Source organism: Hemiscyllium ocellatum, chromosome 11 (genome assembly GCF_020745735.1).
Source record: "Hemiscyllium ocellatum isolate sHemOce1 chromosome 11, sHemOce1.pat.X.cur, whole genome shotgun sequence".
NCBI classification, from domain to species: domain Eukaryota; kingdom Metazoa; phylum Chordata; class Chondrichthyes; order Orectolobiformes; family Hemiscylliidae; genus Hemiscyllium; species Hemiscyllium ocellatum.
This window is the reverse complement of record NC_083411.1, coordinates 66,932,686-66,960,104: the sequence shown is the minus strand read 5'-3', so window position 1 is coordinate 66,960,104 and position 27,419 is coordinate 66,932,686. Positions and strand designations below refer to the sequence as shown.

The 27,419-nt window shown below is 48.0% G+C and overlaps 1 protein-coding gene across 1 annotated transcript in view; it reads right to left on the bottom strand.

Moving 5' to 3' along the window:
- Positions 1-25,831, bottom strand: part of LOC132820054 (sodium- and chloride-dependent neutral and basic amino acid transporter B(0+)-like) — a 129,297-nt gene extending 103,466 nt beyond the window's left edge. The window contains exons 1-2 of the mRNA XM_060831973.1: positions 25,676-25,831; positions 21,106-21,249 (exon numbers count right to left, since the gene is read on the bottom strand). Of these exons, the coding sequence (XP_060687956.1) occupies positions 21,106-21,249; positions 25,676-25,831 (300 nt within the window). The remainder of the gene's footprint in view (positions 1-21,105; positions 21,250-25,675) is intronic.
- Between the last annotated feature and the right edge of the window lie 1,588 nt (positions 25,832-27,419).

Sequence of the window (27,419 nt, the reverse complement as noted above, 5' to 3'; positions counted from 1 at the left end):
TCTGCACCCCTCACCCATTTAAACCTATCTCTTCCTGAACTGACTGCACTCTGTGCACTCAGATCCAACCCTGACTTTGTTATTAAGCCTGCTGATCAGGGTGGTGCTGTTGTAGTCGGGGATACTGGTCTCGACATTGCAGAGGTGGAGTGCGGTCTCTCGGATAACACCTCTTATCTCCCCTTAGACTGATGACCCCACCATGGAACATCAGGCCATTGTATCATCTATGGTCAGTAACCTCATTTCATTTGGTGATCTTTCTCTCTGCAACCACCGCCCCCCCCCCCCCCCCCAATGCCTCCAAGCTGACAGTAATCTAAACCCACATAGCTTATTTCTACTTCCGTCTGAAAATCCACAAACAGAACTGTTCCTACCAGACAGAACCCAGTTCTTCCTACCTTGATTTGGTCTTTTCTCTCTTGGTCCAGCCCCTGTGTATTTAACATTTGCGATTCCTCTGATGCTTCAAGAGGAATTCCAAATTTGCAAGCTCCAGCCACCTCTTATTCACCATGGACATGCAATCCCTGTACACATCTATTCCCTATCAGGATGGTCTCAGGGCTCACTGCTTCTTCCTGGAACAAAAACATGAACTGTCCTCATCCTCCTCTGCCTGGGCAAGCTAATCCTCACCCTAAACAACTTCTCTTTTCATTCCTCTCATTTTCTTCCGGTCAGAGGGGTGGCCATGGGTAGGCGCATGGGCTCCAGTTATGCCTGTCACTCTGAGGGGTAAATAGAACATTCCTTGTTCCACTCCTATTCTAGCCCCCACCCATAACTTTTTCTTCAATATATCAATGATGTCATTGGTGCTGCTTCCCTCTCTCATCTAGAACTGGAATGGTTTATCAATTTCGTTTTCAATTTCCAGCCCACACTCACTTTCACCTGGTCCACCTCTGACTCCTCCCTCCCCTTTCTTGACATTTCGCTTTCTATTTCCAGTGTTAGACTGGCCACTAATATCCACTATAAGCCCACCTACTTCCACACTCATTCACAATATACATCCTTGCACTCTGCTTCCTGTAAAATCTCTATTCCATTCTCCCAGTTCCTTTATCTCCATCGCATATGTTCCAATGAGGCCAACTTCGACAAGGGAGCCGCAGAAATGTCCACCTTCTTGCTGAACTGAGGATTCCCCAGCACCATTGTTGACAAGGCCCTCAACTGCATCTGATCCATCTCCTGCAATCCCACCCTCAACCCCCTCTTCCCCTCCCACAATAGCAATATGGTTCCCCTTGTCCTTACCTACCATCCCATCAGATCGTCAGCACCATTTCTGCCATTTCCAACGAAATGCCACTACCAGACACATATTGCCCTACTCTTGGCCACCTTCCGCAGAGACCATTTCCTCCAGGATACCCTGGTCCGCTCTTCCTTCACTCCCAACACCCTCCCACAGCCCCATGGCCCCTTTCCCTGCAACTGCCAAAGGTGTAACACCTGCCCATTTACCTCCTCCCTCCTCAGTATCCAAAGGCCCAAACATACCTTCCAGGTGAAGTAGCACTTTACCTGCACCTCTCACAATCTAGTCTACTGCATCCGCTGCTCACAAAATTGTCTCTACTACATTGGGAAACGAAGTGTAGACTGGGTGAATACTTGGCAGAATGTCTACATTATCCCTGCAAACATGACCCTGAGCTTCCAGTTGCTTGCCACTTTGACATACAATCTTGTCCCTAGCCAATATCTTTGTCTCAGACTTGCTGCAATGGTCCAGCAAAGTTCGGTGTAAGCTGGAAGAACAATACCTTATTTTCTGATTTTGGACCCTGCAACTTTCTGAACTCAATATCAAGTTCAATAACCCTCAACCACACATATCAGGCCTTGTTATCACGAAGTCTGCTATTACACATCAGCCATTATTAGTCATTAACGGTCTCCAAAAACAGTTATTCATCCTCCGAGCCAAATCATTGTCCACTCCTTTGTCTATCCAACTGTTATTCTCTCTCCTTGGGCTCTAGCCCTACCTTTCGTTTACTCCTTACCCTCTCCTACCACCCTAACTTCTACATTAAAAAACGGCATTTTCTTCATTCCCATTTGTTCTGAGGAAGGGTCACCAGACCCAAAACATTAACTCTGATTTCTCTTCCCAGGCACTACTGGAGCTGCTGAGCTTTTCCAGCAATTTATTTTTGTACCGTCAGTTACCTGTTGTCTTCAATGTTCCATGCAGATTAACTCTCCATCCATCAGTGTTAGGGACTGAGACATCACACCAATCATTTCAGGGGTGAACTGTTTCAATCTCTCTCTGGTGTGTAATATGGCCAGAAAAGTAGTCAGAACTTCACATGGGTTTCTGCATTTACAGTGACTGAGCAGAGCCTAGAAAGGTCGAGACCTTCCAAAAGGGGCTCTCCACTACTGTCCTTCTGTCCAACACCCTCCTTGCTCATTTGTGATGTGTGACTCATTAGGCCATAAGTCACTGCCTCTCCTTGTTGGTCTCACTGAGCAGTGTGTATCTGAGCTGTGTGGATGGTGTGTATGAGTCCTCTGCTGCTTATTGGAGCCTGGTGATCGCCAGTTCCGGTTATTGGCTTGTACAGAGAGGACAAGAGTCAATTCTCTCATAACTCACAAGACACTTTATTAATGTTGTTACACAACACGTGTGTAGTTTATACATTTGTTGGCATAAACCAAAAGTTAGAACATATTTGTGCACACAACTAGGGACCTCTGATACTCCCTGAGTAGTCACAAAATATAAAAGCTAATACCCAAGCAGGATAGCTGCTAATGATGACAAGGGCTGACGCTGGCCAGGTGCTTCTTTCCCTGCCTCTCTCTCAATGTTGTCACTGTATTCTTGAAGTAGGGTTCACTTCTGCGATGGTCAGATTCTGGATTTTCCACTGGCTCCATGTCCAAGAGTCATCTTCTTATTCCTTTCCTTTCTAAATGTCTGCCTCTGCGCCATTGGCTCAGGCTCATTTGCTTTACCTTATTGGCTCTGGCCCACCAACTTGGGCAGCTTGTCCAAATAAGGGTTTGGCATTACTTCATCTTCCTTTGATATTACTTCATCTTTCCAAGAAACTTGATATAAACTGGTTTCAAGCAGCTCACACCAGTATTTGGACACTGGCCATTTTAGTTCAAAAGCCACTTCTTCCTATGTGTCAACAATTTTGCATTCAATATTTTTCTGCAGCATTTTGGTAGCTTGTATCCCTCTCTTTCACTCTCTTTTCCTGCAGCCGCTGGCTAATATCCCCCTCTACCTTGACCCAAAGATACTTCTCTTAGGATCATCTTCTGTCGACCACTCCAGGAATTGTCAGTGTCTCACACTGAATGTGTCATATGTGCTGTGTTACATCATTTTAGTAAAATAGAGAAAAGAACACATAAAGGGCACGAAAAAAAAAGTATATATATCCAACACACCACGTTTCTACAGAATACCCAAAATTCATAAACCAGGAGCTCCCCTCAGACCGATAGTGTCGCTACCTGTAACATCAATGTACAGATTAGCCATGAAACTACACCAAAGTCTAAAACAGATAGTAGAAGAATCACACCATTCCATTCATTCCACTCAAGAATTCCTGAACACCCTCTAAGATACCAAGATAGAAGAGGATGAAGTCATGGTCTCCTTTGATGTAACAGCCCTGTTCACACCATCAACATTAACCAGGCCAAAGAAATACTGACTATACTATTAGAAGAACCAAAGACACATACACCAGACAGCACCAACTTTATCACCCACTTCACTTTCAATGACAAACCCAACAGACAAACCAACAGAACACTCGTGGGATCTCCGAGATCAGCATTCTTACCAGAAGCAGTAAGGCAAAGACTCGAACAAACAACTCCACCAACAATCCAACCCAAACCTGGGGTCCGCTACGTGGATGACACCTTTGTCATCACTAAACAAAACAAATTAGAGGAAACCTTTAAGTCTATCAATAACATCCCTACAGGCATGAAATTCACAAAAGAGGAAGAAAACCACAACAAACTGCCATTCCTAGATGTCACAGTAGAGCGAAAGTCAATGGGGAACTTCGAAACAGTGTCTACAGGAAAACAACACATACAGACCAAAGACTGAACTGCAGCACTGCAGCACAGGGGAATTATGCAGAGGAGAGGAAAATCACCTATGCAATGCATTCAAAAAGAACTGGTATTCAATGAACACAGTCTAGATTAGAATGGTGCTGGAAAAACACAGCCGGTCAGGCAACATCTGAGGAGCAGGAAAATCAACGTTTCAGGCAAAAACCCTTCATCAGCCCCGAAACGTTGATTTTCCTGCTCCTCAGATGCTGCCTGACCTGCTGTTCTTTTCCAGCACCACTCTAATCTAGACTCTGATCTCCAGCATCTGCAGTCCTCACTTTCGCCTACCCAATGAACACAGTCTGTTTATTTCTCAGCAACAAATCCAAACAAGTGGACACAATGCATCCAGAAACTCTAGCCACTCTCCCCCACATCAAAGACAACTGAGAAATGACTGCCAGACTACTCAGACCTCTTAGCATCATGATAGCCAAAAGCCCACCAACACAGTAAAGCAGCAGCTAATGAACTTGACAGACCCTAAACAGACAACAAGCAAAACTAATGTCATTTACAAAATATCTTGCAAGGACTGTAACAAACACTACATTGGACAAACAGGCAGAAAACTAGCATCCAGGATACATGAACATCAACTAGCCACATCCACTATCATTAGTATCCTTACATACAGATGAGGAAGGATACCACTTGACTGGAACTACACATCCATTCTAAGGCAAGCAAAACAGAATCATGCACGAAAATTCCTAGAAGCATGGCATTCCAACTGAAACTGTCAACAAACACGTTGATTTGGATTCCACCTAGCAACCTCTCAGAAAAGAACAGGATGGGTATATGAATAGGACGGGTTTAGAGGGATATGGGCCAAGTGCTGGGAAATGGTACTAGATTAGGTTGGGATATCTGGTCAACATGGACGAGTTGGACAAAAGGGTCTGTTTCCGTGCTGTACATCTCTATGACTGTATGACATCACCCCCAAGGAAACCCAAACACATAAATAGAAAGTGGGCCATAACACCAGTGCTTCACCGGAGGTTCACTGATGATGTTACCTAGTATGGTGACAAAACATCTGAAAATGAACCTTCCAGCTCAGCGAGCAAACTTACATTCAAGGTATATATATAAAACAAACATGCAAAAAACGAGTCATAGAGTCGTAGAGATGTACAGCCCAGAAACAGACCCTTCAGTCCAACTCATCCATGCTGACCAGATATCCCAACCCAAACTAGTCCCACCTGCCAGCACTCAGCCCATATCTCTCCAAACACTTCCTATTCATACACCCATCCAGATGTCTTTTAAATGTTGCAATTGTACTAGCCTCCACCACTTCCTCTGGCAGCTCATTTCATATACATACCACCCTCTGCCTGAAAATGTTGCCCATTAAGTCTCTGTTATATCTTTTCCCTCTAACCTTAAGCCTATGTCCTCTAGTTCTGGAATCCTCCACCCCAGGGAAAGACTTGCTCTATTTACCCTAGCCATGCGCCCCTTGATTTGAGAAACCTCTGTAAGATCACCCCTCAGCCTCCGACACTCCAGGGAAAACAGCCCCAGCCTGTTCAGCCTCTCCCTGTAGCTCAGATCCTCCAAACCTGGCAACATCCTTGTAAATCTTTTCGGAACCCTTTCAAGTTTCACAACATCCTTCCGATAGGAAGGAGAGCAGAATTGTACGCAATATTGAGACTCTACTTTCAAGGAGATATGAACCTGCACTCCAAGGTCTCTTTGTTCAGTAACACTCCCTCACACCTCACCATTAAGTGTATAAGTCCTGCTAAGATTTGCTTTCCCAAAATGCAGCACCCTGTATTTAATCTAAATTAAACTCCACCTGCCACTTCTCAGCCCATTGGCTCATCTGGTCCAGATCCTGTTGTAATCTGTGGTAACCGTCTTCACTGTCCACTACATTCCACTTTTGGTATCTGAAAAAATATTGTGTATATAACTTAATTCACAGTGTTTTCATAATATTCTTTCTGTTTCATTACAGCCTCAACCTCCATTCTCGTACAATTTCATTTGTCCACCTCCTAAGCTAACATATATTGAGTATGACAATTATTAATGCACACAAAATCGCTACTACAGTAACACGTAACAGAATTCTGATCCATAGATATATTTGAATATTGACTCTCCAATTCCAGAACTTGTTCCACAACCACTCCTTCGCTTTATCAGGAAGAGTTCTAATTATTTTAGTGTGCTTGGTCCATTGATGAATTATCTCTTATGCCTCTATGCTTTCAAGCCCCATCTTACCCCCTCCCAATTGTTGTGATACATATGGGCCCTTGGGATCATTTACTGCCGTCAATTACCACTCAAGTTTCAGCCCTGGTATATGACATTTTCTCCTAATATGGTGATGGTTTTTACTTCTTTCACAGGTGGTATTCCTTCCCTGTAGCAACAGTGTCCACCTAGCAATTCCATTTCAGCTAACTGAACCATCTTTAATCCTTCTGTTCTAATAGTCGCTGTGCTGAGGTATGCTCTGTTATTAATTGTAACTAGGTTTAGTCATACTATGTAGGTGAAATGCTGCACTGTCCAGAAACAGCTAGCAAATGTTTTCCACATACTGTGCAGCCCTGCTCTACTGGTGACAGCACGTGTAAGGTGTATGCTACTGATCTTAATTTCACATGCATCTCCTGTAACAGAAATTTCGAGAAGATGGTGCCTACCTCCAATGAAAACAGCTCAGTTGGATTTGGGGTTTTCAGAACAGACATGGCAGCTAGTGCTTGCTTTAGAGCTGCAATGGCTTGTCTATGTTTCATTTTCCACTCGCATGCCACATTCTTTTTTAATAATAATGGGTGGCACGGTGGCTCAGTGGTTAGCACTGCTGCCTCACAGCACCACGGTCCCAGGTTGATTCCAGCCTCGGGCGACCGTGTGGAGTTTGCACACTATCCCTGTGTCTGCGTGGTTTCCTCCGGATGCTCCAGTTTCCTCCCACAGGTCCAAAGATGTACGGGTCAGGTGAATTGGCCATGCTAAATTGCCCATAGTGTTCGTTGCAATAGCCAGAGGGAAATGGGACTGGGTGGGTTAATCCTTGGAGGGTCGGTGTGGACTTGTTGGGCCGAAGGGCCTTTTTCCACACTGTAGGGAACCTAATCTGAAAAAAATCTAACCTAAAACTCCACCAGTGGGGCTGCTTTAGTGGTCAATGTGTGGTCTCTGCAAGACCCGACTAAGTCTGGGAAGTATCTCAACCCTTCGACATCCCACAGAACAGGGAATCTGCTGATCGCCTTGACCCTTCATTTGTCCAGTTCTCTTTTCCCCGATGACAGAATCATTCCCAGATAAGTAATGTCCTGCTTCATACCTGTGCTTTCTTAGGGTTCACTTTCAGACCCAACTCATGCCACAATTACAGTAATTCAGTTAGCAGCTGATAATGTTCCTCTTTAGTTCTGGTTTGTAGAAGCAAGTTGTCTACATACTGCAGTAGACATTAAGGTTTCGAAAATTCTTTTAACCCTTCCCTTAGACATTGTTGAAATATGGACAGGGAATTAGGAAATCACTGTAGCAGGGTGGTGCACGGATATTGCTGATCTTGGAAAGGAAATGCAGATTTACATTGGCACACCAAAAAGGTGGCACCCACTGTACATCCTCATTTTACTTGATTACGATCTCTGGGTTAGTTGCTATGGTGGGGTCTGTAAATGGGGCGGCCTTGTTCAATGCTCGGTTGTCAATTGCTATTTTCAAGCAACTGTCTGGCTTAGTAACTGGCCAAATAGGTGAGTTGTTAGTGGTAGCTACAGGTCTCGCTATCCCTTGTTGCAGCAAACTCTGTATCAGCTTCCCTACCTCTTCTTGTGACTGTTTCGGAACATCATATTGTTTGGGATCTGGACCCTGTATAAACACACTCTTGGCCATTCTCCCACAGACATGTTTATGTCGGGCAAATACCGCTGAGTGCCATACAATGACTTATTGCACTTCATAACTGTCACTCATCTCCCCTGGTTTTATCGACAATTCCCTGACTGTGCATACCCTATCCTGATAAACCCCACTGGGTTGAGTGTGCAGTTTACACTACTGCCAAATCGTGCAATTAACAGGATCAAAACAGAGTTCCACTTAGATCTTGTAGTAGCTCCCTAAGACATGTTTTTGTTCTCGAGGTAATTTAGTCAGGACTATTGAATCCTTTAATACTACACCTCCCACACTGAATTCCAACAGTACACTCACTTATCCCCAATTGTGAATGTCCCATGAATCCGCTTAGAATGATTTTACTTTGAATTTTCTAATCTGCATCATTAATCTAAGTGTTCCTCTCTCTCTCTCTCTCTCTCACTTTTTCTGCAGCTGGTGGCTAACATGCTGTTTCCTCAGAGTGAGTGACCTCCTTTCAAAAATCTTCATAGCCCAGAGATCAACTCCTGTGGCAGGCTGGAAGGGTATCCAGAAGATGAAACAAGGAGAAGCAGCAAGGATTCCGAGACATCATATTTCAATAACTTTTGAAAGTAACTCAATATGAATGAGTACTGTTTGCCACTGACTGATGCAGTGGCGCAAAGTATTGGCACTCAAAGTTACCATTTTTAAGTCTGAAATCTCTTGGAGAAGGCGATAAGACTATGAGATATATTAGCAGAATTATGCCATTCAGCCCACTGAATCTGCTCTTCCATTCAATCATGGCAGGGTGAGTCAACCAAATTAAGACCGCTGCTGCACAGCAACTGAGAATAGCCAATTAAGTAATAGACTGGTTGGGAACAAAGAGTTTGTTTCCATGCTGTATGACTCTGACTTAATTGGTGTTCATATCCGCTTAATAAAAGATTGATTTGAAACCCAATAGAATAAATGAGGCAAGTTAATGGAATGGAATACTCAGTAGAAACACTGAGTTTGGTGAGAGGTGAAGGAGATGCTTTTGTTTTACCTACCATGCTTGATCCTTTTTATTTCTCGATCTTCAACCTCAGCTGACTAGGGATTTAAAAACTGTATAATGTGGGTATGTTTTTAAAACATTTAAACTGAATACCACAGGGAAAGCATTAGTTCATGAAATGGGAAATGGAGCAAGTGTGAGATGAGCAGTGGCCTTGGTAAATAAAATCTGGTGAGATTTATACTGTTCATTATGTAAAGTAAAATCTGATCTTTTAGTTCAAGACTTTCAATACTTAAGGAAATAAGTACAGTAAATTCTCTTTAAACTAGAGGAAGTAAACAAAGGGGAGTAATTTAAGGGGAGATGTCTGATGTCATTATCACTTAGTAATATAAATCCTCCTGTTAGATAAGATCAATTGATAGATCTCAAACCTGGTGTTGAGATTTTTAACTTTATAGATCTCATTTACCAAGTTACACTTGGTGACCTTTGTTACATAAATATGTCTGACTCACTAACTTTCTTCAGGGAAGGTAATCTGTTGTTGTTTTACTGAGTCTGTCTTATATATGACTCCAGATTTACAACAATGTAACTGCCTAGTTCATAACCAGACTGTATAATTTTCTAGCCAGGAATCCACTTCAAGGGTGTTGAGGGATGAAGAACAATTGTTGGTCTTGACACTTATGCCCACATTCCATGAAGGAATCTGTAACTAAGCATGTTGTGGTGACATCATGGAACTGCACTGTTGCCTTGCTATACTGAGTGCTATGTTCTCTCTAGTTACCCTCTTGCTGTTAATGCATTTGTAGAATCTCTTTAGATTATCCTTAACTTTTACCTGCCAATGCTACTTCGCATCCTGTCTTTGCCTTCCTGATTTCTCTCAAGAATGTCCCTACACTCTTTTTATATTGATTTTGAGATTCAATTGAAACAAATTGTCCATATCTGAAATAAGATTTTTTTTCTTAATGAGCACCTCAATATTTTTATTCATCCATTGTTTCTAATCTTACCAGCCTTACCCTTCACTCTAACAGGAAGAAAATATCTCTGAGCTCTCGTCATCACATTCTTGAACGCTGACCAGTTGTCAGATGTCATTTTACCTGGGAGGGTGGTGGAGCTGAGGGGAAGGTATCTTAGAATGTGATAGGTAGATGGAGGTGGGGTTGATGGTGATGGGTCAGAGTGGATAGGTTGGAAGATGGACAGTTCAAGAGGGTGTTGCTGAATTGGAGGGTTGGATCTGGGGTAAGGTAGGAGAGAGGAGAGGGGAGGGGAGAGGAGATGAGGAAACTGTTGAAATTGACACTAATCCCATGTGGTTGGAGGATCCAAGGTAGAAGATGAGGTGTTCTTCTTTCAGGTGTCTGGTGGCTAGAATCTGATGGTGAAGCAGGCCCAGGACTTGCATGTCCTTGGTGGAGGGGGAGTTGAAATGTTCAGCCACAGGTTGGTGTCGTTGTTTAGTCCGTGTGTCACAGAGATTCTCTGAAATGTACTGCAAGTTGGCGTCCTGTCTTGCCAATGTAGAGGTGACCACATCGGGAGCAACGAACACAGTAGATGGTATGTGGAGGTGCATGATCCCCCACTATCACATTCAAAGCTCCCTTCCCACCTACCACTGTTGCCCCACTGTGCCTCCCCACCCCACATTCCTGGTGAAGAGCTTACACTTGAAACATTGACTCTCTTGCATCTTGGATGCTGCCTGACCAGCTGTGCTTTTCCAGCACCACATTTTGACACTATACACCCTCACCCTGTTTCCTGTAAGGTCTCCATCCCATTCTTTCAGTTTTTTCATCTGATGCATGAGTTCTGATGATGTCACCTTGATGCAGGGTCACTCAAAGGTCCACACTTTTCCTGAACTGAGGATTCCCAGCCACTGGAGTTAGCAGAGCACATAGCTTTGTTTTGACCCATTTCCCACACTTCTTTCAATTTGGTCTACTGTATTCACTGGTCACAATGTGGTCTCAACACTGGGGGAGGTAAGTTGCAGAGTGGGTCACTACTTTGTGCAATATTTGCATTCTGTAAAATGACCCTGAGCTTCCGGTTCACTGCCACTTCAACACACTACTGTGTTCCCTGGCCAACATCTCCATCTCTGGCTTGCTGCAGAGCTAAGTTCCAGCAAGGCTAAGTGGAAGCTGGAAAAACAACATCTTGTTTTCTGCTTGGGGACCCCTCAGCCTTCAATATTGAGTTCAATTTTAGGGACTGAGCACCTTTGCCAGGTCATGTCACCATTGTCCTACCAGACGATAGGATTGCTCTCTCATTAGAGAGCGATGAATAGTAGTGGTTAAAACTGAGGGTCACCACGTTTGAATGGTTGAGAAAGAGTTCTTTATTGTAACCTCAAAGTCCAGGGATTGAATTCATGCAGTTTGCATTGGTTTACACCACCTGGCCAACTGAGCTAACAATGTCCTTGACCTACTCCAGGCCCAGTCATGACCTGGGCTGCTTTTAACTGAGTCAGTCAATTTTCACTTACTTATGGTCCCCATCATCAGCTTTTTTCTCTTCTGTTATACTATCAATCATTCCTTTGTCTAACTTTCTTTCTCTTTGGGCTTGGTCGGGTCACTTTCCACTGGACTTGAAACATTAGTTTTGTTTTCTCTCCATACACACTGCCAAGACTTGCTCAGTTTCTCCATCAATTTCTGTTTTTTAAAATCAGCCACTTCCTTTTTTTTTGCCAGGCTGCCACCAGTGAATGTGACGAGAATATGGTATGAGGTAACTGGTCCTTGAAGACTGACTACTTACTCTGTGATGAGTTCTGCTATGGGTTTGGGCAATGTTTGGATATTCCTGTATTTGGCTTACAGAAATGGAGGAGGTATTGTCATGAAATCCAAAATACAGGGGAGAGGAAAACACCAAGAACAAATAAATGGTGTAAAAAATCACATTCAATGAACCAGAGAGCACTTTAACCTGCAGTCACCAACAGCTATGCCATTCACCCTTACTCCACACTAGCACTGCGATCAAGTTTTAATTATAAAAACAGTATGTTTTTGTTCAATTGCAGACAATTGCAAACTGTCCCTACAAAAATAGCTGACCTTTCTGACCAGATGGAAGTTGCTGCGAACTTCAAGATGTGTGAATGGTGGCTAGTATATTACTTCAATGGTTCAGGTGGTGCCAGTTGTGATTTCTTCTGCAGGCTGTGAGAAAAACTGAGGACAGCATCTCAAAAAAGGCTTCAATTTCAAACATTTGCTCCAGTGACCCTTAGGAACTATTATTTGTGCTCCTTTTGTGTTTAACAGTAGTTAGCAAATGTGAGAGGATTGCTGAGATCCTACACTGTGGTTTTATGAAGGATGAATGTGCTCTTTCATAGAACAGTGCAGCATGAAACAGACCCTTCGGTTCAACTCATCCAGGCCGACCAGACGTTCCAACCTAATCTAGTCCTATTTGCCAGCACTTGGCCTATATCACTCTAAACCCTTCCTCTTCATCTAACCATCCAGATGTCTTTTAAATGTTGCAATTGTACAAGCCTCCACCAACAAGCCTTCCTCTGGCAACTCATTCCATATGTGCACTACCCTCTGTGTGAAAACATTACCCCTTAGGTCCCTTTTGCATCTTTCATCCCACACCCTAAACCTATGCCCTCTACTTCTGGACTCCCCTATCCCAGAGAAAAGACTTCATCTATTTATCATCAAAACACCCTTTGGCCCTCAATATTGCGCCGACCTGTGAACTATTCTAAGCTCATTCCCCTACACTATCCCATCATCATCCATGGGCTTATCCAAGGATTGTTTAAATCTCCCTAAAATGGCTGAGCTAACTGCATTGGCGTGTAGGGCATCAACACCCTTAACCACTCTCTGCGTAAAGAACATGCTTCTGACAGCTTAATTAAACCTATCATCCCTCAATTTGTAGTTATGCCCTCTCGTACAAGCGGATGTCATCATCCTATGAAAAAGACTTTCACTGACTAACCTATCTAATCCTCTGATTATGTTGTATGTCTCTGTCAAATCCCCTCTTAGCTTCCTTCTTTCCAAAGAGACCAGACCCAAGTCTCTCAGCCTTTCCTCATTAAGCTTCCTTGAGATAATAGTGTTTATGCACTTAACATTGCTATTCAACTGATGATCCTTCATACTACTGCTACTCATATCAAATTCTGCATCTCACAACGAATCAGAGAATCCCCAACAGTGCAGATTGAGGCCATTCAGCCCATCATCTCTGCACTATCCATCCCTCCCTCCCACCCACCCTATTCCTGCATCCCTGAAGTCTAGGGGCAATTCAGCAAGGCCAGTCGACCTAAACTGCAGACCTTCAGACTGTGGGAGGAAACCAGAGCACCCAGCGGGAACTCCTGCAGACGTGGGGAGAAGCTGTAACCTCCCCACAGTGTGAACAGCCCGGATGTTGCCGCTCTCTAAACTGGGAATCCCGGTGTGAATAGTTGATAGGCAGAAGGATTCCAGCCGCTATCTCTGTAACTTTCCAATGGGGGTAGGGCAGTAAAGGCCAGATTTAACTGTGGGAGAGCCGTCACTGGAAGTAATTGATGGACAGGATCGGGGTAGTTTATATAATGAGGAGGATGTTGATTGAGGGAGTGTATTCCCACCGGTATTTACAGATGCACTCCAACAACACAAGCCGCACCACGTGACCGTTGTTCGTGGGCTCTCGCGCGCTCCAATTCGAACTCCTGGCCGTTGGCCACCAGTTGCTGCAGAGCGCGAACGCACGTCAGAACTACAACTCCCATGAGGCATCGCGGATAGCCCAACCCGCTGATGGGCTGAACTGCGCAAGCGCGGGGTGTCTAACAGCAGCATAAGTAATGTAGTCCAAATTGCGTGTATTAGGTGAAGTCTTGCGAAGAGAGTCAAAGACTTAAAGGTATGACCTTGAGTCTGACCTAACTTGTTGAGGACTGAAAGGCGAAGGAAAATGGTGTTTTTGATGTTATGAACAAAAGGGAATAAGAATGAAGGGAAAAGATAGTGAAAGTGCCTAGAGGCGGAGGTTGCTAACCGTTGTGAAGTAGCGATTGTACACATTGCTCAGAGCAAAGTCAAGATACAGGCTTGTGGGCAAATGGAAGGAAACTGGAGAGGGCAAACAGGGCAGCGCTTATATAGTTAATGGTAGGGCCCTGCAGAGTGCTGCTGAGCAGAGACCGAGGGATGCAGCTTCACAGTTCCTTCAGAGTCGCAGGTAGATAGGATTGTGAAGGAGGCGTTTGGTACACTTACCCTCATTGGTCAGTACATTGAGTATAGGAGTTAGGATGTACTTTGTGACTCTCCAAAACATTGGTCAGACCACTTTTAGTATTGTCAAATAATGCTCATCAGGATAAACTCATCTGGACATTGGTGAGACCACTTTTGTAATTCTGTTAAAAATCACACACCAGGTTATAGTCCAACAGGTTTAATTGGAAGCACATTAGCTTTCGGAGTGCCGCTCCTTTATCAGGTGATTGTGGAGGGCACAAATCTAAGGCACAGAATTTATAGCAAAAATTTACAGTGTGATGTAACTGAAATTATACATTGAAAAACACCTTGATTGTCTGTTGAGTCTTTCATCTGTTCGAATACCATGAGAGTTTCACTTCTTTCATATGTAAATCACAAAACCTTTTTTTAAATTGCATTCTCAGCTTAGCTGTAACAATGGGTATTAGCTCGACAATATGTTGAAGGTGTTAGCCCCCTGCATTCTGACTATGTTATGATATTTAGATTGATTCTAATCTAAAAAGTGAGATAACTGAATTTTACATGAATTCATGCAGTTTTTGAGCTCCAAGAACAGGGGTAGCTGAAATGACCACAAGTTGCTGTGTCGTGACATGAACTAAAAACGACTTAATAAAAGATAAAGCACAATGAAGGCAGCAACAAGCAAAACTGCACCTACAATAAGACCGATATTATTTAGCCAATCAAAAGCCTGGTGACCAAACCCCGCATTATCTTTAAGCTCCCGTCTTAGGTTCTTTAGTTTTTCCATTGCTTTAGTAAAAGATCACCCAGGGCTAGTGTTGTTAGGTATAAAGGTACAGCAATGTTCGCCAAACATCACACAAACCCTGCCTTTTTCTGCTAGTATCTAATCTAAGGCCTGTCTGTTTTGCCATGTCACTTTGGTAGTTGCATCTAATTATTCTCCCAAGGCCACAAGGGTATCATCAGTATAATTAATAATCTCTGATTGTAATAAATGTAATTAATCCATTCAGCAGTCTTGCTAACCCCTATCACTGGGATGAGAGGTTCCCACTCCGCGGCAATCTCATTGCTGGCCTTAAACTCATTTGAAATACCTCTTGGCTGTCCTATGCCAACAATCTGAATTGTCGGATCAGGGACATACTGTCGCTTAGTTCAGCACAAAGCTGATTGTGACATTGCATCAAGCTGCGCGTGTGCTGATATAACTACCTCGTGTAGAAGCATTACACGGGCACAGCTGCCACTCCAGTCAGTGGGCAGTGTCGGGCGCAATCCTCCTTTCCTACCACACAGCCACCACGTATCTGCCAGTGGGCTGCATTGAGAATTTAAAACAGCCCCAAATGTGGTGTCCACCTCGAGTTTAATTGTATTGCCCCCCTCAAAGACCCTTAAAGTAGCCAAGTGGTGTGGAGCCATTTTGCTCAAAGCATTCAAAACTCAACCCTTCCCGTTTCCTGAAAGCAGCCACGGGGAACGTGTAATTAGTCTTACTGGTGGACCACGGGGTACTATAGCCACACCACTGTTGGCATTGCTGCCTGCCCACATCATCCTGCTGATAGTACATAGAGGCCTGAAGTAGGAGGCACCAAAATGGGCAATGAAATTGCCTGTAAATTGATGAATCATCCAGATTAAGAGGTCGGCTAGAGTGCTGCAAACGCCATTGAGTACAGGTGGTCGAGGTATAAGGCATAGGGACAACATAGTATGACGGGATTGCCTTCGTACACAAGAAACAGTCCTGTCTAGCCATCATTACAACTGTATAGTTTGCCCATTGATACTAGTGATTGTCACGGGTGCGTACCCATGTTTGGGCAGCGAGGTCTGCACTTCTAATACGTCTTTGACTCCCAGCCTGAGCAACCCTGGCATTACCAGTCCAGGTCTGCCAAATTAATGGTCTCCAAGTTTGAGTATACAGACCTAGCATCAGAGAGGGGGGTACTAGCCTCCTGTGTGCCCTGCCTGTGTCCAAGTTCCTCAGCCTCAGCTCCACTTACTTCAGTGTTCGAGTTAGTTTGTGCTGGTGGGAGAGCTTTAATACAATGATTAAGATGATACCATATGTGTCGTCCTTCCAATTGATTGGCAGTAGATGATGACTTAGTCTCTCCTCAGCTCATTCCAGCGTCTTCGAAAAACCCGCACGTACACCGAAACCCGGGGTTTAATAGGTCCTTCCTCATTGACAGGTGGTGGTTCCCTTTGTGTTTCCTGCAGGTGGATAGTCTCATGTACCATAGTTAGCTGCTGGAACACATTTCTCTATATTTGCAGGATCACTCCCTGCTCCCCTAATACTATTTTTTTTCAATTTCAAAAATATACTTTATTCGTAAAATAATCATAAAATAATTTGATGGACTGTACATTAAGTAATGCCATACATAGGTCAACATTTACATATACAGCTCAGAATTATTATTATATACAGGTCTGTGCATCTCTCGCTCATATATCCATATATTGAGCTGAGGTGTCAGCAGAGCCCAAACGACTGCATGGGCCCCCTGTTCTCCTTTAGGCAGACAAATGTTAAACTGTGGTCTTTCCCCACCGCGCCTTGGCGGCAGCTGCCCCAAGCTTCAGCGCGTCCCTCAACACGTAGTCCTGGACCTTGGAATGTGCCAGTCCGCAACACTCAGTCGGGGTCAACTCCTTCAGCTGGAAGATCAACAGGTTTCGGACCACCCAAAGAGCGTCCTTCACCGGGTTGATGATCCTCCAGGTGCAGTTGATGTTCGTCTCAGTGTGCGTCCCGGGGAACAGGCTGTAGAGCACGGAGTCCCGCGTCACGGCGCTGCTCGAGACGAACCTCGACAAATACCACTGCATTCCTCTCCAGACTTCCTCTGCATAGACACATTCCAGAAGGAGGTGTGTGATAGTCTCGTTCCCCCCCCACAGCCGCTTCGAGGGCAGCGTGCGGTGCGGCAGACAGTCCGGGCGTGCATAAATGATCTCACAGGTAGAGCCCTTCTCACCACCAGCCAAGCCATGTCTTGGTGCTTGTTGGAAAGTTCTGGCGATGAGACATTCTGCCAAATTGCTTTGACAGTCTGCTCAGGGAACCACTCAACAGGATCCGCCCTCTCCTTTTCCCGAAGGTTCTCGAGGACACTACGTGCTGACCACTTCCTGATGGACTTGTGGTCAAAAGGTGTTTTCCTTCATAAACTTCTCCACGAAGGACAGGTGATACGGAACGGTCCAACTACTCGGAGCATTCCACGGCAGCAAGGCCAGGCCCATCCTTCGCAACACCGGGGACAGGTAGAACCTCAGTACGTAGTGACACTTGGTGTTTGCGTACCGGGGATCCACGCACAGCTTGTTGCAGCCACACACAAAGGTGGCCATCAGGGTGAGGGTGGCATTGGGTGTATTTTTCCCCCAGATCTTTGTAAAGTGAGTCCCTTCGGACCCGGTCCATCTTTGAACTCCATATAAACTGGAAGATGGCCTGGGTGACTGCAGCGGCACAGGTTCTGGGAATAGGCCAGACCTGTGCCATGTTCAACAGCAATAGCAGTGCCTCACACCTGATGACCAGGTTTTTTCCAGTGATGGAGAGCGACCGTAGCTTCCATCTGCCCAGTTTCTGCCTCACTTTACTGATACGCTCCTCCCATGACTTGGCGCACGCCCCAGCCCCCCCAAACCAAATACCCAGCACCTTCAGGTGGTTGGTCCTGACGGTGAAGGGGATCGAGGATTGGTCGGCCCAGTTCCCGAAGAGCATGGCCTCGCTCTTGCCTCAGTTTACCTTGGCCCCCGAGGCCCGTTCGAACTGGTCACAAATGCACATGAGTCTGCGCACGGACAGTGGATTCGAGCAGAAAACGGCGACGTCATCCATGTACAGGGAGGCCTTAACCTGCAGGCCCCTGTCGCCAGGAATAGTCACCCCTCTCAGGCTCGCATCCTTCCTGATGGACTCGGCAAATGGCTCTATGCAGCACACAAACAAGACAGGAGAAAGAGGGCAGCCCTGCCTGACTCCAGATCTGACTGGGAAGCTATCTGATTCCCACCATTGATTGAGACTGCACTGACGATGTTGGTGTAGAGCAGTCCAATCCAATTGCAGATGCCCTCCCCAAAGCCCATTTTGGAGAGAACATCTCTCATATACCTGTGTGATATCCTGTCAAAGGCTTTCTCCTGGTCCAGGCTGATCAGGCAGGCGTCTAACCCTCTGTCCTGCACGTAGACGATCGTATCCCTGAGGAGTGCGAGACTCTCAGCAATCTTTCTGCCCGGCACAGCACAGGTTTGGTCAGGGTGAATCACCGACCCCAGAGCAGACCTGACCCAGTTGGCGATTACCTTTGACAGGATTTTGTAATCTGCATTCAACAGTGTGCTCGGTCTCCAATGTTTGAGTTCCTCCCTCTCCCCCTTCCACTTGTAGATGAGGGTGATGATGCCTTTCCTCATGGATTCATTCATGGTACCTGCCTGAAGCATACTGACATACACCCCCAGCAGGTCCTGGCCAATCAAGTCCTACAGAGCGGAATAGAGCTCAACCGGTAAGCCGTCGCTTCCGGGGTGTTTTATTCTTTTCGAAGGACTCGAGGGCCTTGGTCACCTCATCCAGAGATAGTGGCTGGTCCAGCCTCCCGCGTGTTCTGTCGTCTAAGACCTCCGCGATATACGACAGAAACGACTGTGAGGCTGCACTGTCGGTCGGCTTCACGTCATACAGACTGGCATAGAAGGATTTACTGATCCTCATGACGTCAGCCTCAGATGACGTTATCGAACCGTCTTCTTCCTTCAGGCTGCTGAGCACAGAGCTCTCTTTGTGCACCTTCTGGAAGAAGAAACGTGAGCACATCTCGTCCTGCTCCACCGAGCGGACCCTGGACTGGAAGATTATCTTGGAAGCCTCCGAGGCAAAGAGCGAGGCTTGCTGGCCCATCACCTCCTTGAGGTCCTCCGTGACATTGATCCCCATCGTATGCAGCAGGAGCATGTTCTGCATACTTTCCTGGAGCTGGGAAAGTTTTCCCCGCCTCTCTCTCGCCTCCTGAACACCTTTGAGGATGAAGAGCCTCTTGATGTTCCCTTTTACTGTTTCCCACCAGTCCACTGGGGATCCAAAGAGGGGCTTCACGGTTCTCCAACCTGCGTAGTCCCTCTTGAGCTCCTCAATGTTTCCCGGGGTCAACAGCTTAATGTTCAGCTTCCATGTTCCCTTACCCGCCCGCTGCTCGTCCTGTAGGTGACAGTCGGCCAGCAGGAGGCAGTGGTCAGAGAAGAACACCGGCTTGACGTCGGTGGATCTGACCAAGAGCGTTCAGGACACAAACAGGTAATCTATCCTTGAGAGGATAGACCCGTCTGCCCGTGACCAGATGTATCTACGCTGCGCTCCATCTGCAGGGGTGCTGAAGACGTCGTGCAGCTTGCCATCTTTTACCATGTCCATCAGGGCTCTGGACGTGGCGTCCAGTTTACTGTCCCCCCCGCCGGATCGTCCATCTGCATCAATGATATAGTTGATGTCTCCGACCAGAATGACCAGCCTGGATGTAGCCAGCAACAGGGGAAGCTGTTGCAGGACGGCCAACTGTTCACTCTTACCCATCGGGGCGTACACATTAATCAGTCTCAGGGGAGCATTCTTGTACATAACGTCGGCGACGAGGAGGCGCCCGCCCACCACCTCCTTAACCTCGGAGATGGTGAAGTTGCTTCCTCGCAACAGGATACCCAGGCCGGAGGCCATCGTTGAAACACATCGCATAGCCGATTTGATGCTACGCACATTGCTGGCAATTTTAAACCCCATTTTAACAGTTTACAAGGTTAACCGTGTCCATTTGCTGCTGGTCTTGCTCCTCTGGGGTAGCTGTGTGCATCCCCGTGGTGACGGCAAACTGCTGGACCATCCCAGGACTGAGGTAGCTGTCCGGGCTCCACGCTGGAGCCATTTCCCCGCTCTGGTATCGAGCCCAGGGCCCGCACCGTCCAGTTCTCCATCTGACAGCGGAGTTGTCACAGGACCGCTGCTCCCAGTTACCTGGAGCTATGGGCCGGTCGGTAACTCTTGGTTCTCATCGGGTAGGGGGAGGCCTTTACCCATCCCCACCGAGGGATCGTCTTTCCCTTCTTGGGTGTTGCTGCCCTCCTTTCTCCCCACGGCGGTCTGTCTCTTCCTCTGGTGGCGACCCTTCTTGCGTCCGCCCTCACCATCGGAAGAGCTGACTGTGTCCTCGACTTGTAGGTGTCGTTTCCCCCTTCTCTGCGTGGCTTTGGGATCCCAGAGAGGTTTCCTCTTCCTGTTTTTGACCGTAATCCAATCCTCTGCCTCCTTTGATCCCTCCTCTTCCATTTCCTCCGTCTGTTTTGAAGGAGCTTGGGTCGGCTGCTGCATCTCCCCGCTGTCTGCTCTGCTACAGCCTGCCCTTCCTTCTGGGTGCCTTCAGACACCGTTTCCGTGCTATTTTGTGGTACCTTGCTGGTCTTAGTCAGTCCACGGCTCGTGTTGCCACATCCGGCCATCTGTACGTAGGTGGTGGCTCCTCGTCTTGGGCAGGCCTTGTACATGTGGTCCGCCTCTCCGCACAGGTTACAGTTCTTGGCCTCCTTACATTCCTTGGTCGGGTGGCATTCCTGCTTGCAGTTTCGGCAGATGGTCACCTTACAATCCGCTGCCATGTGACCTGACCTCTCCCAGGTTCGGCCCACCTTCGGCTGCCCTGCGTATGTCAGGTAACCTCTGCTTCCTCCGATGGCAAAGCTGGAGGGTGGGTGGAGAATATTCCCACTGGCGTCGACCCTCAGGGCTACCCTGACCTGTCTTTTGCTGGTCCAGATCCCGAAAGGATCGACCACATCGGTACACTCTCCCTCGACCTGGACGTATCTCTTCAAGAAGGTCAGGACGTCTGCTGCTGGGATGTAAGGGTTGTACATCTGGATTGTTACAACCCGACTCCTCTGCGCAGGTAGCACACACAACGGGACTGCCGACAAGATGGAGAACAGAGGTTCCCCTTCCTTCTCCTTGAAGACCTTCAGGAGCTGCTGACAATGCTTCACACTCCTGAAGGTCACGCTGAAATAGCCTGCCGCAGGGAAATCCTGCAGGCAGTACACGTCCTTTTTTTTTATTTCAAAAATATACTTTATTCGTAAAATAATCATAAAATAATTTGAATGTCTGTACATTTGGTAATGCCATTCATATGTCAATATTTCCATACACAGATCAGAAATTATCATTGTTATATACATGTCTGTGCTTTTTTCACTCATATGTCCCTATATTTAGCTGAGGCGTCAGCAGAGCCCAAACGACTGCATGGGCCCCCTGATCTTCTTTAGACAGGCAGATGTTAAACTGTGGTCTTTCCCCACCGCACCTTGGATGCAGCTGCCCCAAGCTTCAGCGCGTCCCTCAACACGTAGTCCTGGACCTTGGAATGTGCCAGTCTGCAACACTCAGTCGGGGTCAACTCCTTCAGCTGGGAGATCAACACGTTTCGGACCGCCCAGAGAGCGTCCTTCACCGAGTTGATGATCCTCCAGGCGCAGTTGATGTTCGTCTCAGTGTGCGTCCCAGGGAACAGGCCGTAGAGCACGGAGTCCCGCGTCACGGCGCTGCTCGGGACGAACCTCGACAAATACCACTGCATTCCTCTCCAGACTTCCTCTGCATAGGCACATTCCAGAAAGAGGTGTGTGACAGTCTCGTCCCCCCCGCAGCCGCTTCGAGGGCAACGTGCGGTGCGGCAGAGAGTCCGGGCGTGCATAAATGATCTCACAGGTAGAGCCCTTCTCACCACCAGCCAAGCCATGTCTTGGTGCTTGTTGGAAAGTTCTGGCAATGAGACATTCTGCCAAATTGCTTTGACAGTCTGCTCAGGGAACCACTCAACAGGATCCGCCCTCTCCTTTTCCCGAAGGGTCTCAAGGACGCTACGTGCTGACCACTTCCTGATGGACTTGTGGTCAAAGGTGTTTTTCTTCAGAAATTTCTCCACGAAGGACAGGTGGTACGGAACGGTCCAACTACTCGGAGCGTTCCGCGGCAGCGAGGCCAGGCCCATCCTTCGCAACATCGGGGACAGGTAGAACCTCAGTACGTAGTGACACTTGGTGTTTGCGTACCGGGGATCCACGCACAGCTTGATGCAGCCACACACAAAGGCGGCCATCAGGGTGAGGGTGGTATTGGGAGTGTTTTTTCCCCCATTGCATTGGTCTTTGTACATGATGTCTCTTCGGACCCGGTCCATCTTTGATCTCCACATGAAGTGGAAGATGGCCTGGGTGACTGCGGCAGCACAGGTTCTGGGGATAGGCCAGACCTGTGCCACATACAACAATACTGAGAGTACCTCGCACCCGATGACCAGGAATTTTCCCGCGATGGAGAGCAACCGTTGCTCCCATCTGCCTAGTTTCTGTCTCATCATCCTGATCCGCTCCTCCCAGGTCTTGGCGCACGCCCCAGCACCCCCGAATCAAATACCCAGCACCTTCAGGTGGTCAGTCCTGACAGTGAAGGGGATATAGGATTGGTCGGCCCAGTTCCCGAAGAGCATGGCCTCGCTCTTGCCTCGGTTTACCTCGGCCCCCGAGGCCCGTTCGAACTGGTCGCAGATGCACAGGAGTCTGTGCACGGACAGCGGATCCGAGCAGAAAATGGCGACGTCATCCACGTACAGGGAGACCTTAACCTGTAGGCCCCCGCTGCCAGGAATAGTCACCCCTCTCAGGCTCGCATCCTTCCTGATGGATTCGGCAAATGGCTCTATGCAACACACAAACAAGGCAGGAGAGAGTGGACAGCCCTGCCTGACTCCAGATCTTATAGGGAAGCTATCTGATTCCCACCCATTGATTGAGACTGCACTGACAATGTTGGTGTAGAGCAGTCTGATCCAATTTTCGATTCCCTCCCCAAAGCCCATTTTGGAGAGGACATCCCTTATATATGTATGCGATATCCTGTCAAAGGCTTTCTCCTGGTCCAGGCTGATGAGACAGGTGTCCACTCCCCTGTCCTGCACGTAGGCGACCGTATCCCTGAGAAGTGGAAGACTCTCAGAGATCTTCCTGCCCAGCACAGCACAGGTTTGGTCGGGGTGGATCACCGCTCCCAGAGCAGACCTGACCCGGTTAGCGATGACCTTTGACAAGATTTTGTTGTCTGTGTTTAACAGTGAGATCGGTCTCCAATTTCTAATTTCGTCCCTCTCCCCCTTCTGCTTGTAGATGAGGGTGATGATGCCTTTCCTCATGGATTCACTCATGGTACCTGCCCGAAGCATACTGACATACACCTCCAGCAGGTCCCGGCCAATCAAGTCCCAAAGAGCGGAATAGATCTCGACCGGTAAGCCGTCGCTTCCGGCAGTTTTATTCTTTTCGAAGGACTCGAGGGCCCTGGTCAGCTCATCCAGAGATAGCGGCTGGTCCAGCCTCTCTCGTGTTCCGTCCTCTAGGACCTCCGTGATAGAGGACAGGAACGACTGGGAGGCCGTGCTGTCGGTTGGCTTCGCATCATACAGGCTGGCATAGAAGGATTTGCTGATCCTCATGATGTCAGCCTGAGATGACGTTATCAAGTCATCTTCTTCCTTCAGGCTGCTGAGGACGGAGCTCTCTTTGTGCACCTTCTGGAAGAAGAAACATGAGCACATCTCGTCCTGCTCTACCGAGCAGACCCTGGACCGGAGGATTATCTTGGAAGCCTCCGAGGCAAAGAGCGAGGGCTTGCTGGCCCTTCACCTCCTTGAGGTCCTCCATGACATCGACCCCCATCGTCTGCAGCAGGAGCAAGTTCTGCATACTTTTCTGGAGTTGGGACAGTTTTCCCCGCCTCTCTCTCGCCTCCTGAACACCTTTGAGGATGAAGAACCTCTTGATGTTCCCTTTTACTGTTTCCCACCAGTCTGCTGGAAACTCAAAGAGGGGCTTCGCGGTTCTCCAACCTGCGTAATCCCTCTTGAGCTCCTCGATGTTTCCCGGGGTCAACAGCTTAATGTTCAGTTTCCACGTTCCCTTGCCCGCCCGCTGCTCGTCCTGTAGGTGACAGTCGGCCAGCAGGAGGCAGTGGTCAGAGAAGAACACCGGCTTGACGTCGGTGGTTCTGACCGAGAACGTTCGGGACACAAACAGGTAATCTATCCTTGAGTGGATAGACCCGTCTGCCCGTGACCATGTGTATCTACGCTGCGCTTCATCTGCAGGGGTGCTGAAGACGTCGTGCAGCTTGGCATCTTTGACCGTTTCCATCAGGGCTCTGGACATAGCGTCCAGTTTACTGTTCCCCCCGCCGGATCGTCCATCTGCATCAATGATGCAGTTGACGTCTCCGGCCAGAATGACCGGCCTGGACGTAGCCAGCAGCAGGGGAAGCTGTTGCAGGATGGCCAACCATTCACTCTTATCCGCTGGGGCGTACACTTTGACTAGTCTTATGGGAGTGTTTCTGTATTTAACATCCGCGATGAGGAGGCACCCACCCACCACCTCCTTAACCTCGGAGATGGTGAAGTTGCCTCCCTGCAACAGGATCCCGAGGCCTGAGGAGCGGTTATCGTTGCCCCCCCGACCACACTGACGGCCCATGGGCCCACAAGCTTGACCACCTCCTGTAACTGCTGAGGTGCGGTATCCCACACTCCTGCTGAAACAGGACATCGGCTTTGACGCTGGCCAGGAAGACCAGCGTTGGAACGCATCGCATAGCCGATTTGATGCTACGCACATTGCTCGCAATTTTAAACCCCATTTTAACAGTTTGCAGGTTTACCGGTGTCCATTTGCTGCTGGTCTTGCCCCTCTGGGGTAGCTGTGTGCATCCCCGTGGTGACGGCAAACTGTTGGACCTTCCCGGGGCTGAGGTAGCTGTCCAGCTCCGCGCTGGGGCCATTACCCCACTCTGGTGTCTTTGTGTCGGCCCATGGTTCGCATTGACCAGTTCTCCGTCTGACAGCAGGGCTGTCATAGGACCGCTGCTCCCAGATACCTGGAGCTGTGGGCCGGTGGGTACCTCCTGGTTCTCACCGGGTAGGGGGAGGCCTTTACCTGTCCCCTCAGAGGGATCGTCCTTTCCTTCCTGGACGGTGCTGCCCTCCTTTCTCCCCACGGCACTCTGTCTCTTCCTCTGATGACGACCCTTCTTGCGCACGTCCTCACCATAGGAAGAACTGCCTGCGTCTTCGACTTGTAGGTGTCGCTTCCCCCTTCACTGGGTGGCTTTGGGGCCCCCGAGAGGTTTCCTTTTCCTGTTTTTGACTGTGATCCAGTCCTCTGCCTCCTTTGATTCCTCCTCTTCCAATTCCTCCGTCTGCCTTGACGGAGCTTGGATCGGCTGCTGCATCTCCCCGCTGTCTGCCGTCTGCTCCGCTACCACCTGCTCCTCCTTCTGGGTGCCTCCAGGCACCGTTTCCGTGCTATTTTCTGGTGCCTCGCTGGTCTTTGTCGGTCTGCGGCTCGTATTCGTGTTGCCACCTCCGGCCATCTGTGCGTAGGTGGCAGCTGCTCGTCTTGGACAGGCCTTGTACATGTGTCCCCCCTCTCCGCACAGGTTACAGTTCTTGGACTCCTTACAATCCTTAGTCGGGTGGCCTTCCTGCTTGCAGTTTCGGCATATGGTCACCTTACAGTCGGTTGCCATGTGGCCTGACCTCCCGCAGGTTCGGCCCACCTTCGGCTGCCCTGCGTACGTCAGGTAACCTCTGCTTACTCCGATGGCGAAGCTGGAGGGTGGATGGAGGATGTTCCTGCTACCATCGACCCTCAGGGTTACCTTGACCTGCCTTTTACTGGTCCAGATCCCGAAAGAATCGACCATATCGACCATTTCTCCTTCGACCTGGACATACCTCTTCAAGAAGGTGAGAACATCTGCCGCTGGGACGTAACGGTTGTACATTTGAATTGTAACAACCCGACTCCTCTGCGCAGGAAGCACACACAACGGACTGCTGACAAGATGGAGAACAGAGGTTCCCCTTCCTTCCTTCTCCTTGAAGACCTTCAGGAGCTGCTCACAATGCTTCATACTCTTGAAGGTCACGTCGAAGTAGCCTGCCCCAGGGAAATCCTGCAGGCAGTACACATTTTTTGGTTTAATTTTTTTTATTTCAAAAATATACTTTATTCGTAAAATAATCATAAAATAATTTGATACACTGTACATTTGGTAATGCCATACATATGTCCACACTTACATACACAGCTTAGAATTTTCCTTTTTACATACAGGTCTGTGCATTTCTCGCTCCTACGCCCATATATTGAGCTGAGGCGTCAGCAGAGCCCAAATGACTGCATGGGCCCCCTGATCTTCTTTAGACAGGCAGATGTTAAACGGAGGTCTTTCCCCACCGCGCCTTGGCGGCAGCTGCCCCAAGCTTCAGCGCATCCCTCAACACGTAGTCCTGGACCTTGGAATGTGCCAGTCTGCAACACTGAGTCGGGGTCAACTCCTTCAGCTGGAAGATCAACAGGTTTTGGACCACCCAGAGAGCGTCCTTCACCGAGTTGATGATCCTCCAGGCGCAGTTGATATTCGTCTCGGTGTACGTCCCGGGGAACAGGCCGTACAGCACGGAGTCCCGCGTCACGGCGCTGCTCGGGACAAACCTCGACAAATACCACTGCATTCCTCTCCAGACTTCCTCTGCATAGGCACATTCCAGAAGGAGGTGTGTGATAGTCTCGTCCCCCTCGCAGCCGCTTCGAGGGCAGCATGCGGTGCGGCAGAGAGTCCAGGCATGCATAAACGATCTCACAGATAGAGCCCTTCTCACCACCAGCCAAGCCATGTCTTGGTGCTTGTTGGAAAGTTCTGGCGATGAGGCATTCTGCCAAATTGCTTTGACAGTCTGCTCAGGGAACCACTCAACAGGATCCGCCCTCTCCTTTTCCCGAAGGGTCTCAAGGACGCTACGTGCTGACCACTTCCTGATGGACTTGTGGTCAAAGGTGTTTTTCTTCAGAAATTTCTCCACGAAGGACAGGTGGTACGGAACGGTCCAGCTACTCGGAGCGTTCCGCGGCAGCGAGGCCAGGCCCATCCTTCGCAACACTGGGGACAGGTAGAACCTCAGTACGTAGTGACACTTGGTGTTTGCGTACCGGGGATCCAC